Source organism: Lampetra planeri, chromosome 1, assembly GCF_965212315.1.
Source record: "Lampetra planeri chromosome 1, kcLamPlan1.2.h2, whole genome shotgun sequence".
Taxonomy (NCBI): domain Eukaryota; kingdom Metazoa; phylum Chordata; class Hyperoartia; order Petromyzontiformes; family Petromyzontidae; genus Lampetra; species Lampetra planeri.
In genome coordinates, this window is record NC_136107.1 from 28,272,809 (window position 1) to 28,287,425 (window position 14,617).

General features: G+C 47.7%; 1 protein-coding gene across 3 annotated transcripts in view; it reads right to left on the reverse strand.

Moving 5' to 3' along the window:
• LOC144720930 (RING finger protein 17-like) overlaps positions 1-14,617 on the reverse strand; it is a 153,917-nt gene that overhangs the window by 50,266 nt on the left and 89,034 nt on the right. For all 3 annotated transcript variants that reach the window (XM_078598110.1, XM_078598117.1, XM_078598127.1), the window contains exons 28-29: positions 7,629-7,747; positions 1,946-2,036 (exon numbers count right to left, since the gene is read on the reverse strand). In XM_078598110.1, the coding sequence (XP_078454236.1) occupies positions 1,946-2,036; positions 7,629-7,747 (210 nt within the window). The remainder of the gene's footprint in view (positions 1-1,945; positions 2,037-7,628; positions 7,748-14,617) is intronic.

A 14,617-nucleotide genomic window follows, 5' to 3' on the forward strand; every position in this document is an offset into this window, starting at 1 on the left:
CCGTATGTCCAGTTGCCTGTTTGGACCGAGTCGTAAGTTCACCGCTGCGCAATAGATGGCAGTGGGTGGCATCTATATCTGCAGAACGTGAAGAACCTGTGGCATCTACAGCTACAGGAGATTATACAACTCTTAAAGCCATTCCCCATGTTTAGTGGACATGCCATACAACATGTTTGAAATCGACAGGAGTAAAGTTGGACTCACAAACAAATCGAATTACTAAAACCTCTGGAACCTAACTCGTTCGTAAGTAGAGGAGTCCCTGCAATGAGCTTTGGATTTATTCTCATTATATTAAGGGATTTAAAAAAGGTAAAATAATAAAGAAATATACTGAAATAAATAAAAACAATTGTAATTATGTTTCCTGAACGTTGCGCATCGCGATGAGTCACAGAACGTTTGTTAACATTCGTCTCGGCCAATCAGCACGCAACGCACTACGTAATGGAGCTGTGGTATTTGGTGGGCAATGCAACCTTACGACTGCACCCAAGACTACACTGGTGAGTGTGAATATATTTTACAGTGCACAGTTTCTTATATTTATGTTAGTTTTACATTTTAATACTGTACAGCATAACATATATATTTCTTCAATATGATTGGTAAGTTATTAAGTGTTTATCATATGAAATGGTTTGTTACAAAGGCTGAGAGAACGCATCCGCGGTCTCAGACGAAAAAAGAATGGGCGGACCAGGTGTGATGGTTGCAGACTCCAGGATACAGTTTTCTACTCCTCTAAAGAACTTTGCCACCCATAATCGACCACAATATCTCATTTGACCACCAATTTTCATATCAGGGCTCTACAACACATTCGGCCACTTTTGAGCCAACACCGTGGCGTGTAGCATAGTATTGACGAGGCTCGATTATTGTAGTGCGCAACTCGACGAGACGTCTGGTAACAACATGACTACGCTGCAGTGCGTACACAAATTTTTGGCAAATGTGACGGGTACTGCAATGTCTGACCATGTCCGTCCGGTGCTCGCTGAGCTGCATTGGGCTTCTGGTTGCTGAACTAATACATTATAAGGTCGCGCTCCTTACAAAGTAGTCACCACAAATGAACCACGACACCTAGCTAATCTCATTAAATAACATAAACCATCACACGAACTCAGATAATCCTCACAGCGGCTTTTGGCTGGCCATGAAACAAAGACGGTCACCACATCGTGCGCTCAGATGCGCTTCTGCAAGCCATCTGGAACACTCGTCCTTCCGTTATTAGGAAGCCGCTGGAGCTGTGCACTTTTAAATCATCTCGATTGACAAACTAATTACTTTAGAACTAAATTTTGCGTTTACTTTGTTGTCCTTCCTCCACACCTCTGATTAGCAGTGGGCTACGTACAGTACAAAAGAAGTTCAACATACAAACATCCCAATAGTACTGTTATATGTTATTCAATATACAGTAAAACCTTGGATTGCGAGCATAATTCGTTCCCGGAAACGTGTTTGTAATCCAAAGCACTCGTATATCAGTTGTGATCACATGACACTCGACAAACAAAGCGTATACACGTACTACTCGTATTGCAAGACCTTGCTCGTTTATTAAATAAATATTTATTTTAAAAAATTTGCTCGTCTTGCAAAACACTCGCAGACCAAGTTACTTTCAATCCAAGGTTTTACTGTACGAAGTTTTTATACATACAAACGAAGCTCAAGGAAGGCATCTGCTTCGTACATCGAGATATTACTGACCTCTGGACTCACTCCCACAGAGTGATCCTCTCCCTATCTGCCAGGTTCGGAGCGTAGCACGCTAACTGCTATACTACCCGCTCCCCGTTATAAGGAATGTATACACCATGTATAACACATGCAAGCCAAGACACACGTAGGTATGTAAACAGTACAGATACAAAAAACAAATTCACAGTTTACAACAAAGAAATGTCTAATAAACGCGCAACAATACCATTTCCTTGACGTAGCAGTATTTCTCAGAAATGGCATCCGACAAGAAGTCGCACGCTCCGGCCGACCATTCCGCGCTGCCGCCTGTTGGCCTGGAAAAGGAGACGGTCAGAGGTATGCACACACACGCACTCAACTACAGTGGCCTCTCGATTGTCCGCGTGTGATTTCTCCAATTTGCGGATTAACTGCGCGCACCGGAGATTGACAAATTAATAACTCGTGGATTTTCCCCTGAAGCCCAAATTAATCATGTTAAAACAGTTATATATTATTTAGTTTTTTTCGGTAAAATCACGTAGGTAAAAAATTTAATGAATGAAAACAACTAAATTAAATCACGACGTTTCGGAGGCAACACAAGCTTCCGTCTTCAGGTGGAACCGTAACAGCCAAAATCACTTACAGAGTATGAATCCTTGCCGTCACGGAAGCTTCAAATCTAGTTATATATTGTTATTCTTGGAAATGTTTATTAACAGTAACGTGTTTAAACCGAACAAATACAGGTAGTCCCCGACTTACGATGGCGATGCGTTACGACGACCCAATCGTAAGTCGAAAATACCGTAAGTCGAAAATGGCCCAGCCTACCCAGGAGTCTTAAAGAATGGTGATAATTTAGCAAAACAGAGCAATTTACAGTACCGTACTGCATAAACGATATACTGTATGTATTTATTAATTACAATACTGTAATGTAAAGTAAAAAAAACAAGGTAAATTCTTAGCCTACCTATTATGAACTGCAATTTCATGGAAAGTTTTTTCAGGAAACAATCCTATCTGCTATAAAAACTTTTAACATGCATTGAACACCGAGAGAACTTAACGCCGTCGACCGCTGGTGAGAGTGAGAGGCATCACCACACAAGGCGGGAGATGCCTACAGTACATCCCGGCAGCGTCCCAACGTACAGTGTCGTACCTCATACGCTGCTGCGTTTGCCTGCCGCACGAAATGTAAAATATTTTACAATTTTGTCATATCGCTATCGCCATCGTAAGATCAAAATATCGTAAGTCGGGGACCATCGTAAGTCGGGGACTACCTGCATATGCTCTGGTTCATCCGAAATCCACGCGTATCGCTCTGCAATAGTACCGTATTTTCCCGCAGACGCATACACCCCGCAAAAATAGCGTTTTGTGTCCAAAAAAATTCAGATAACCCGCACCTCCATATACCCCGCATGCATTCATATATTTAATGTCGTTACCGCAGCTTAATTCCATCATATTAATACGAAGTTTACTTTCGTAATACATTCCACTATTAATTGTTAACATTAAAATCATAACGTGCACAAAGAAAACAAACTAACCGGAAACAAGTGAACCTAAAACAGTAAATAAGTAACAAAAGTAAATATCCAATAAATAAGAAACATAACTGGTAGATAAGTTTTAGCACTGCTAGATTGCGCACAGCGCAGACAATAGCGGCACTACGGTAACTCCGTTGCCTCGCCCCCAACTCCCCCCACCTCTCTCTCCCCCAGCTGCCCCACCCCCCACCTCTCTCTCCCCCCAGCTGCCCCACCCCCCACCTCTCTCCCCCCAGCTGCCCCACCCCCCACCTCTCTCCCCCCCAGCTGCCCCACCCCCCACCTCTCTCTCCCCCAGCTGCCCCACCCCCCACCTCTCTCTCCCCCAGCTGCCCCACCCTCCACCTCTCTCCCCCCAGCTGCCCCACCCCCCACCTCTCTCCCCCCCAGCTGCCCCACCCCCCACCTCTCTCCCCCCAGCTGCCCCACCCCCACCTCTCTCTCTCCCCCGGCTGCCCCACCCCCCACCTCTCTCCCCCCAGCTGCCCCACCCCCCACCTCTCTCTCCCCCAGCTGCCCCACCCCCCACCTCTCTCCCCCCAGCTGCCCCACCCCCCACCTCTCTCCCCCCAGCTGCCCCACCCCCCACCTCTCTCTCTCCCCCGGCTGCCCCACCCCCCACCTCTCTCCCCCAGCTGCCCCACCCCCCACCTCTCTCTCCCCCAGCTGCCCCACCCCCCACCTCTCTCTCCCCCAGCTGCCCCACCCCCCACCTCTCTCTCCCCCAGCTGCCCCACCCCCCACCTCTCTCTCTCCCCCGGCTGCCCCACCCCCCACCTCTCTCTCCACCAGCTGCCCCACCCCCCACCTCTCTCTCCCCCCAGCTGCCCCACCCCCCACCTCTCTCTCTCCCCCGGCTGCCCCACCCCCCACCTCTCTCCCCCCAGCTGCCCCACCCCCCACCTCTCTCCCCCCACCTCTCTCCCCCCAGCTGCCCCACCCCCCACCTCTCTCTCCCCCAGCTGCCCCACCCCCCACCTCTCTCTCTCCCCCGGCTGCCCCACCCCCCACCTCTCTCTCCCCCAGCTGCCCCACCCCCCACCTCTCTCCCCCCAGCTGCCCCACCCCCCACCTCTCTCCCCCCAGCTGCCCCACCCCCCACCTCTCTCTCCCCCAGCTGCCCCACCCCCCACCTCTCTCCCCCCAGCTGCCCCACCCCCCACCTCTCTCCCCCCAGCTGCCCCCACCCCCCACCTCTCTCTCCCCCAGCTGCCCCACCCCCCACCTCTCTCTCTTCCCCAGCTGCCCCACCCCCCACCTCTCTCTCCCCCAGCTGCCCCACCCTCCACCTCTCTCTCTTCCCCAGCTGCCCCACCCCCCACCTCTCTCCCCCCAGCTGCCCCACCCCCTACCTCTCTCTCTCCCCCGGCTGCCCCACCCCCCACCTCTCTCCCCCCAGCTGCCCCACCCCCCACCTCTCTCCCCCCAGCTGCCCCACCCCCCACCTCTCTCCCCCCAGCTGCCCCACCCCCCACCTCTCTCTCCCCCAGCTGCCCCACCCCCCACCTCTCTCTCCCCCAGCTGCCCCACCCCCCACCTCTCTCTCCCCCAGCTGCCCCACCCCCCACCTCTCTCTCCCCCAGCTGCCCCACCCCCCACCTCTCTCCCCCCAGCTGCCCCACCCCCCACCCCTCTCTCTCCCCCGGCTGCCCCACCCCCCACCTCTCTCTTCCCCAGCTGCCCCACCCCCCACCTCTGTCTCCCCCCAGCTGCCCCACCCCCCACCTCTGTCTCCCCCCAGCTGCCCCACCCCCCACCTCTGTCTCCCCCCAGCTGCCCCACCCCCCACCTCTCTCCCCCCAGCTGCCCCACCCCCCACCTCTCTCTCTCCCCCGGCTGCCCCACCCCCCACCTCTCTCTCTCCCCCGGCTGCCCCACCCCCCACCTCTCTCTCCCCCAGCTGCCCCACCCCCCACCTCCCTCTCCCCCCAGCTGCCCCACCCCCCACCTCCCTCTCCCCCCAGCTGCCCCACCCCCCACCTATCTCTCTCCCCCGGCTGCCCCACCCCCACCTCTCTCCCCCCAGCTGCCCCACCCCCCACCTCTCTCTCCCCCAGCTGCCCCACCCCCCACCTCTCTCTCTCCCCCGGCTGCCCCACCCCCCACCTCTCTCTCCCCCAGCTGCCCCACCCCCCACCTCTCTCCCCCCAGCTGCCCCACCCCCCACCTCTCTCCCCCCAGCTGCCCCACCCCCCACCTCTCTCTCTCCCCCGGCTGCCCCACCCCCACCTCTCTCCCCCCAGCTCTGCCGTCGCCGGTAAACAGTGCGCGCACCTTCAAACATTGTCGTTTAATTGTACAGTACAAACAATTAATTTAAAACGTGATCACGTGTGCAATTTTAGTGCGAGTGGTTTATTCAGCAGTGCTTTAGTCAAAGGTAAGTGTTGCATAGTGGATAGTCCTATCATAATTTTTTTAAACGAGTTATGACATGTCACACGTGTAAAATATTTTTTGGGATAGCCCGCACCTCCATATACCCTGCAGGGTCTTGTGGTATACCCCGCGGGTTACATGCGGGAAAATACGGTAGTTGCAGATCTTTACAACAGTGGGTGGGAGTTTAATTGATGTTGATTGGCGTGGCTCTGCAGCTGTCCACTTCATGGGCTGAGTCTTCTGTGTGGGAGCAGCAAAGTGTTATCACTGAGCATGGCCATCGAATACTAATGATCGATCATTAGTATTCGTTCTAAATCGAAAGAATAATAATCGAAATCGTAAGTTGTGCTTCATTTTGAGTGATTTATCTGATAATTTAGTTTGTGGCACAGATGCACTGAAAATTTCTATTTTGGATTCATCTGCAATTTTTAATTGTCCGCGGCCGTTCTCCTCATCAATATCGAGGATAATGGAGAGTCGACTGTACTTGACACTCACATTGCCACTGCTTTGTGGCACTGAGAAACGAGCGAAAGCCCACGAGCACAAGGGGACGACATTCACCGGGCCGCAGACAAGTGATGTACACCAACTTGCCATATACTGCCACCTCTCAGCCCCGTGAGTTTACAGGCACGCGCTACCACCACGGTGGTCAACTTCGTAAACGCAATCACCTAAAACTACCACTCATTGATTACAAGACACACTTGCAGGTATGTAAACAGTACATAAATTAAATCTTGACTTAAAGCTTTTGTGACTGCAATAATTCATACTTAAATTCACAGTTTACAAAAAAACACTACAGAAAGGAGACTTTTTTTACCGTGGCATATACTATGTATAACAAAAAACGCAACGTTAAATACTTTATATTCTATGGTTCTTTCGGTAAAGTCACAGATAGAAAAAATAACAATAAAATAAAAAATATTTTCTTATTTGATTGTTATTCTTTTGTTATTTTTTCTATCTACATGACTTTACCGAAAGAACCATAGAATAAGAAAATCCATGAGTTATTAATTAATGTAACAATCTCAGATGCGCAGTTAATCCGCAAAACAGATGATCAACAAAGATGCGTTCACGAAGCCATCCATATATACAGACACAGACACAATTTCAACCGAGATGACGGTTTTAAACTCAGCAATCATTGGAATGATGTCATCAACCACTTTGGGTCATGACTTGATTTGTGTTTTCTTGTCCACCTCCACCGTCAGCAGTGTGGGTGTGTGGAGCGAGGTGCAATGCTTTGTTGGGGTAGACCTACTGCCCGTGTCGGAGACCTCTCCTATATTAACATTAGCTGCCCCTCCCATCTCTAAACCTTTATAAACAGCCTGCATCAGCAGCTTTCCCCCTCTTTTTCTCCTGATGAGGATTTGCTTTGTATTATTTTTAATTCACTTTATTTTCATTTTTATTATTTTATTGTTATTATTTTTTCAATCTACGTGACTTAACCGAAAGAACCATAGAATATGAATTCCTTGCAGTCACGAAAGTTTTAAGTCAAAATTTAAATACTTTCTTTTTTTAAAGGCTGAGTTTAAAAAGTCAATAAAAATAGACTGCTTCTGATTTGTTCAGCACTCTGGATGAAATAATTAAGTGCAGCACTCCCAGGGAGGATAGAGACTGAGACTGCATGCCACCCCCATGCTACATTCTCGTAACGAGCCGACGACTGGCACTCGAGGGAGAAGGACCAACGTGAAGCGTTTAAAGACGACATCCATGAATCAAGAAAATCCATGCGGGGAGATGATTGGATGGAGATGGGATTCATGAAACCTTCAGGAAAATCACAAGACCATGTTTCTGGCCATGTGGACAGGCCGGCTTCAGGCAAATTGCAAACGTGTGAAAGGAAAGGGTTATAACATGTTACATCGTTCACACACGCGCGCACTTCTGCCGCGGCAGTGTGAACGCGGGTTGTGAGGGAGCGCTTACGTCAAGCGAGCGAGGCAGCAGTGCACTGCCATGGCGGGGTAGCGGCTGCACGCCGCGTCTATGGGGCGCAGCTCGCTCGGCGCCACCACCGCCGCATCTCCGTAGTCGAGCAGCAGCACCTGCACTCGGAGACCAGGCGGTGTGACAAACCGCACGCAGGCGTGTCAAGTTAGCCAGTCAAGTTAGTTAATTAGTCAGTCGTTTGAGCGAGGAGCCCAGGTGGAGTGTCGGCAAGAAGCGTGGCGATTCACAATTCGCAACGGGCGCCTCCCTCCATCCACCCCACCCTCCCCGATTTTAGGAATGATCACAACTCGTGGGTCATGCGTCGATGGAAAATAATGCAGTCTCTCATCTCGCTTTTACCGTCTTGTTTCCAGTCTCTTTCGGTTTCTGCTCCCAAACGTAATGTTATCATGAAATAAAGTTTTGAAACTTGGTAAAGTTGTTTCTCTCGTCCATGCCCACCCCCCACTGCTCCGACATTAAGTTCAACATGTAGCAATTCCCTCTCTACCCATAAGCCTCACTACTCAATAGTAAAGCCACACTTACTGTAGAGAGACACAAACAACGAAAAACACCCTCTCTGTATTTGCCCAAGAGCCACAAGTGGTAATTTTAGGTTTTGGCCGAGTGTCAGGAGGCCCCGCCTAGTCCAGAGCGAAGACAAAGGGGTGTGAGGCAACCCCGATAAAAAGGCAGCTCAGATGAGGAGCGAGCAGGAGCAGAAACAGCAGCAGTGAGTGAAGGAGGATCTCTAAGATGCCAGCACAGAATTGATTTACTTCACTAAATATTCTCTTCAGAGTTGAGTGAATACCCTGCACATCAGAGACTGGGGTGTGGCCCCGTGCCTGCCTCACGTTGTGTGCCGCTGCGATCCCGGGTCAGAACAGCAGCACGCAGACCAAGCTTCCCTGAGACCGAGCAGCAGACACGGGCACTGGTGAGGAAGCTGGGGACTCGGAGAAAGCCAGCCCAGACTCTCACCTCCTGTGACTCAGCGTCACTCTCGAGCTGCGACCCTGGGTAATGCATTGTAAACGGCGTCACAGCTGCTGAGACTGTGTCGTACGGTAGTGGCCTAGCGCCTTTTAACACGTAGTAGTAGTTTCATGACGCAATACCATCCAAAAGAGGTTTTTGTTGGGTTGGATCGCGTGAAAATTAATGTGTCGTCAAACCCGCCACCACCCGACACAGCCAATTAGTAAGGTTTGTTACGTAAACAACTTGATGAAGATTGATGTGTAATTACTGTCGATACGTCACGGTACTTGATTTGTAAATGTTGTGGGTTTTCTCTCCAATACACACCGTGTGTACTGAATTTAGCACATTTTGTTTACGTAACAAACCTGACTAATTGGCAGTGTTGTGTGGGATGGCCGGTTTAACGACACATTTAGATCTACGCGATCCAACCCAAAATAATATATCAACTTCTTTTATGGACAACATTGGAGCGAAAGCCTCCTACGTTATAAACCCTGCACCATACCTCACCCAGGCAGACTATGCACTGTGATGTGTACCCACTGTCGCAATGACACATGGAAATCAGAAACGTGGACAACAAATGAAAACGGAGAGTGCAAAAAAAGAGACAGCTGTTCACAGTGGCGTGGAGAGATGGGATGCTGGAAATTTCACTGAGACACAGACAAAGGTACAGAGTAGATTAGACAACACGGGCAAATTAGAGACACAAATTTGAGCTTTACGCAGCAGTGATGATAATCATGATGATAAAAACAGAGATGCACACTCGGAACAAGGATAAGACAGAGAGAGAGAGGAAGAGGTGTGGATTGGAGGGGGGAACGCAAGTTGGGCAAATCGCATTGAGCTCTAATGCAGCTGGGGATAGAGCAGAGCGCAGATTGTGAAAGCGCAGAGAGAAATGCCTGCTGGGAAAGATGCAGAAGAGGAAAGTGTGGATTAGATGACAAACCCACATTAGAGAAGTGTCGTTTTTTGGTTATTATCCATCAGCGGATAGATCATGGCTGATGAAGATGATGGATGAGTGACTTGGGTCCTGCCCTGATGTCGCCCGATTTCTCCACGCAACGTCATCGGCCAAGTACGTTAAGTCACACAATGGCTAAAAGGAGGCTAATATACAGTTCTGTCGATTATCCGATTTATGGATTAACCACACACCTGAGATTTTGATTTTCCCTGAAACCCAAATTAATAATCTAAAAACATTTCTACATTGTTATTCTTGGAAATGTTTATTATAAGTCACGTGCTTAAACCGTACAAATATGTTGCTCCGGTTAATCCAAAATCCACGTGATCGCCTCTACAGTACAGTAGTTGCAGATCTTTACAACAGTGGGTGGAGTGTGATTGATGGTGATTGGCATGGCTCTGCTGCTGTCCACTTAGTAGGCCGAGTCTTCTGCGCAGAAGCAGGAAAGTTGTCACTGAGCATGCAGCATCATCGGTCAGTTGATCGTTAGTATTCATTTTAAATCGAAAGAGTAGCAATTGAAATTGTCAATTGTGCTTTGATTGAGTGATTTACCCGATAATTTATTTTGTGGCATAGAGATCCACAGAAAATGGAGATTTTTGGATATCCGCGATTTTGAATTATCCGCAGCAGTCCTCCTTCTACAAACAGAATGAGGGTACCCCTATGGGCTCCTCCTTGTCACCAGTGATAGCCAACATGTTCATGGAAAAGTTTGAATCAGACGCCATCCAGACATCCACCCTGCGTCCTTCCCTGTGGAAGAGGTATGTGGATGACACTTTCGTCATTTGGCCACATGGCCTCCCAGCATTGAACCACTTCCTGGACCACATCAATTCCAGACACCCATCCATCAGATTCACCATGGAAGTGGAGAAAGATGGTAAACTACCATTCTGAGATATTCTGTTTGAGAGGAGACCTGACGGATCCTTGGGACATTCTGTCTACAGGGAAGCCAACCACACAGATTCCTACTTGAAACCGGATTCCCACCACCACCCATCTCAAAAGAATTCTCTCATCAAAACGCTATACCACAGAGCTCATGGCATTTCTGACCAACACCACCTGGCCGGTGAATTAAGACATGTACATCGGGCCCTCAGGATGAACGGATACTCTGACCGCACCATCCGCCAAGCTGTTTCTCCCACCATACAGAAACAGCCACATGAAACTCCGACCAAAACTATCACGTTACCATACATAGCAGGCGTGACCAAAAAGATCTCCAAAATTGTAAACAAACATAAGATCCAAGTACGATTCAGTACAGTGCATCAAATCCGTGATCTGATTCCATCTGTGAAGGATGTCGTTCCTGACTTACAGTATCCTGCAGTCTACAAACTGAGTTGCAGTTGTGGTGATTGCTACATTGGAGAAACGAAACGTCATGTCTCTGATCGTGTCCGCGAGCACAAGTCAGATCTGAAACACGGCAGAACTGATTATTCGGCCGTTGCCGATCATTGCTACAACTCTGTGGGCTCTCGTGAAATTGTCTTTTCCGAGACCAAGGTGCTCTGCAAACCTCCTGGCTACCATCAAAGGTTTGTACACGAAGCCATACAAATATACAAACAGACACAATTTCAACCGTGATGATGGTTACAAACTGAGTAATCATTGGAAAGATGTGATTAACCATGCAAAAAAGATTTAACTACACTTTTTTGGAACATCTTATTTGACAGACAACTATTCTTGAGTTACTGTACAGGTTACTGATAGACAGCCAGTTTTGTTTTACCAGGTTTAGCTTTTATTTTCACACACTGGTTTCCTGCTATAAGTTTTACCCACCAAACAACATAGCAGGAGGCTGTTTCTTCCTGACCTGCTTTTGTGCTTTTACCATCTACATGGCAGAGGCTCGGTCTCATTTGCAGCATTTTGTTATGTAGGCTAGCCGTAGTCTCAAGCCGCACCTCACCATAATAAAGGCTCAGTCATTTGTTATGTAGTCTAGCCGTAGTCTCAAGCCGCACCTTACCATAATAATAAAAAGTGAGCCGTTCCTGGCCCATCCCCCCCCCCTCAACCATTATATATACGGAGTGGTATCTCTTGTAATCTCTCATTTACTTGATACAGCTATCGTGCTATGACGGTTCCACCTGAAGATGGAAGCTTGTGTTGCCTCCGAAACGTCGTGATTTTTATTTTTATTTTTATTTTACTTTTATTAATTTTATTTTTTTACCTACGTGACTTTACCAAAAAAACCTAAGAATATGATCCCCACCATAGCGAGAAGGGCAGACGGACAGTTGGTCGCACAGAGGTGATGCGTGAATGCTTCAGCCTACAACACGCCATGGCAACGTAACTGGTACTGGCCAACTATCTGAACGCTGGAATCATAAAAAAAACGTATTTCTTGCACCCAAAAACGGCAGGATGGACATGCAAGGTGTGCATGCATAATGTGAACATATACGTTGATTATCCTATGAATAACCCAACCGGTATTGGATATCCATTGTAATTTATATTAACCCCCCCCCCCCCTCTGGCCTTCGCGCCTGATTGCCTCACAAGTGACGACATCACATTTATCTAAGAGCGAAGCAGGTAGATTTCTCAACAACCCCAGCTATCGCCTGTTGCTGTGAGTTGAAATAACTGACAAAACGTCGTACTCGAATTGTAAATGTTGGGGGTTTACTCTTAAACACACCAATGTGCTGAACTAGTAACGAATTAGCACGTTTTGATTACGTGACAAACCTTACTGATTGGCTATGTCGCGTGGTGGCAGATTTAACACATTTTTATTTACGTGATCTAACTCAAAAACCTCTAATATGGATAATGGTTGTGAAAGCCTATGTGTTATACTGAGTCTTGACTCAACTCAGGCCTTCCTGGGGTAAACAAGCTTACGAATATATATGTTGAACTTCTTTCGCAACGTACGTAGCCAACTGTGCTAATTGGAGGTGCGGGAACAGAAAAAACCTTGATTTGAAGCTTTCATGACTGCAGGAATCCATACTCTTTGGTTCTTTCGGTAAAGTCACGTAGGTATAAAATAAAATAAATCACGACGTTTCGATTGCAATACCTACGTGACTTTACCGAAAGAACCAAAGAGTATGGATTCCTGCAGTCACGAAAGCTTCAAATCTATATTGAACCGCCTCTACGGGGAGGGTTTTCACACATCTGTTAGAGCTGTTAACAGACTACGAGACAAGAAGGCTCACCTGATCGAGTCGCTAACCTTTCTCAAGAGATGCCGCAACACCAAGGTAATACCGATCGCATTTACACTCGCATCTGCTGCTGTCACTTCTCCCAACGCTAAACGGATCTTGTTTAAAGCCAGCCTATCGCTAATCTCAGAGAGAATAAGATTGCTCCGATTTGAACTTGATCATTTAGACAAGACTCTCTTACAATCACACTTAAAATTAACAGATAAAATGTCCACTTCTGATTAGGACCATATAGATAACATGATAGTCTCCTCTGCTAATTCAATGTCAACCAAATGTAAAGTTAATTTGATAGCTAAATTCAACCTCCTGTCAAAAAAGAATCCAGAGCCACACGTTAAAAAGTTAGATGTTCCCAATTTCCGACAGCCTAAAATCGGTACTAGCTAAATGGTTGAATTTCGCAGTCACCCCTAAATATATCCCAGTGGATGATATAATCGCCCAGGTCGACGTCGCCCTCATAAGGCTTGGGGACACATCGTGACAGACGTTGCTAGATCTGAAATTGCCATCATCCTTAAAAATGCTAAGAAACCAATTAGTAACATCAGCAAAGACGAGCGCTCTGAATTCGCAAAATTTAAAAAGAAAGATGACAGTCATCCTCTCGGCCGACAAGGACAATGCTACTGTCATCATGGATAAAAGCAAATACAACAACAAAATACAGGACCTCTTAATGATGGCAGTTACACCAAAATCAACAAAGATCCTATTAACCGCCTGGCTACAAAAACCAACAAGATCATTACCAGTTCGACTTCTCTAATCGAACCATTCAAACGGCTCTCCCTAAAACCTTCTGCTACTAGACCACCCAGATTCCATGGTCTTCCTAAACTCCATAAAGAAGGTACTCCACTTCAGCCCATCGTTTCCACTATCCACTCACCTACCTACAAACTGGCCTGGTTTCTGTCTGACACCTTGCTTCCATTCACGGGCAAGACTACCTCAGCAGTACGTAACTCAGCTCACTTCATCTTTCTAATCAAGGGCATTTCACTGTCACCAGATGATTTGTTCGTCAGCTTTGATGTAGTTTCTCTGTTCACCAAGGTTCCTGTACCTGACACCTTAGCAATAATTTAAAACTTAGTCCAACATGGACTGAATCCTGATTGACCTACTCTGGTTAGGCACTGCCTTACCAACACTTACTTCACCTGGAATGGTACTTTCTACAAACAAAATGAAGGTACCCCCATGGGTTCCCCCTTATCACCGGAGATAGAAAATGTTTACATGGAGAAATTTAAAACAGATGCCATCCAGACATCCACCCTACGTCCTTCCTTGTGGAAGAGATATGTAGATTACACTTTTGTGGATGGTAAGCTACCTTTCCTGGAAGTTTTGTTTAAGAGACCTGACGGCTCGTTGGGACACTGTCTACAGGATATCCACCCACAAGATTCCTATCTGAAACCTGATTCCCACCACCATCCGGCACAGAAGAATTCCCTCATCAAAGCACTACACCATAGGGCCCACTGCATTTCTGACCAACACCACCTAGCCAGTGAACTGGAACACGTACACCAAGCCCTCAAGATGAATTGGTACTCGGACCGCATGATTCGCAAAGCTGTTTCTCCAACCATAGAGAAACAAGCCCCTAAGAAGCCAATCAAAACCATCATGTTACCATACATAGCAGGTGTTACCAATTTTTTATCCAAAATCTTAAACAAACACAAGATCCAGGTCCGATTCAATATAGTACACAAAATCTGTGATCTAATCCCATCTGTGAAGGATGTCATTTC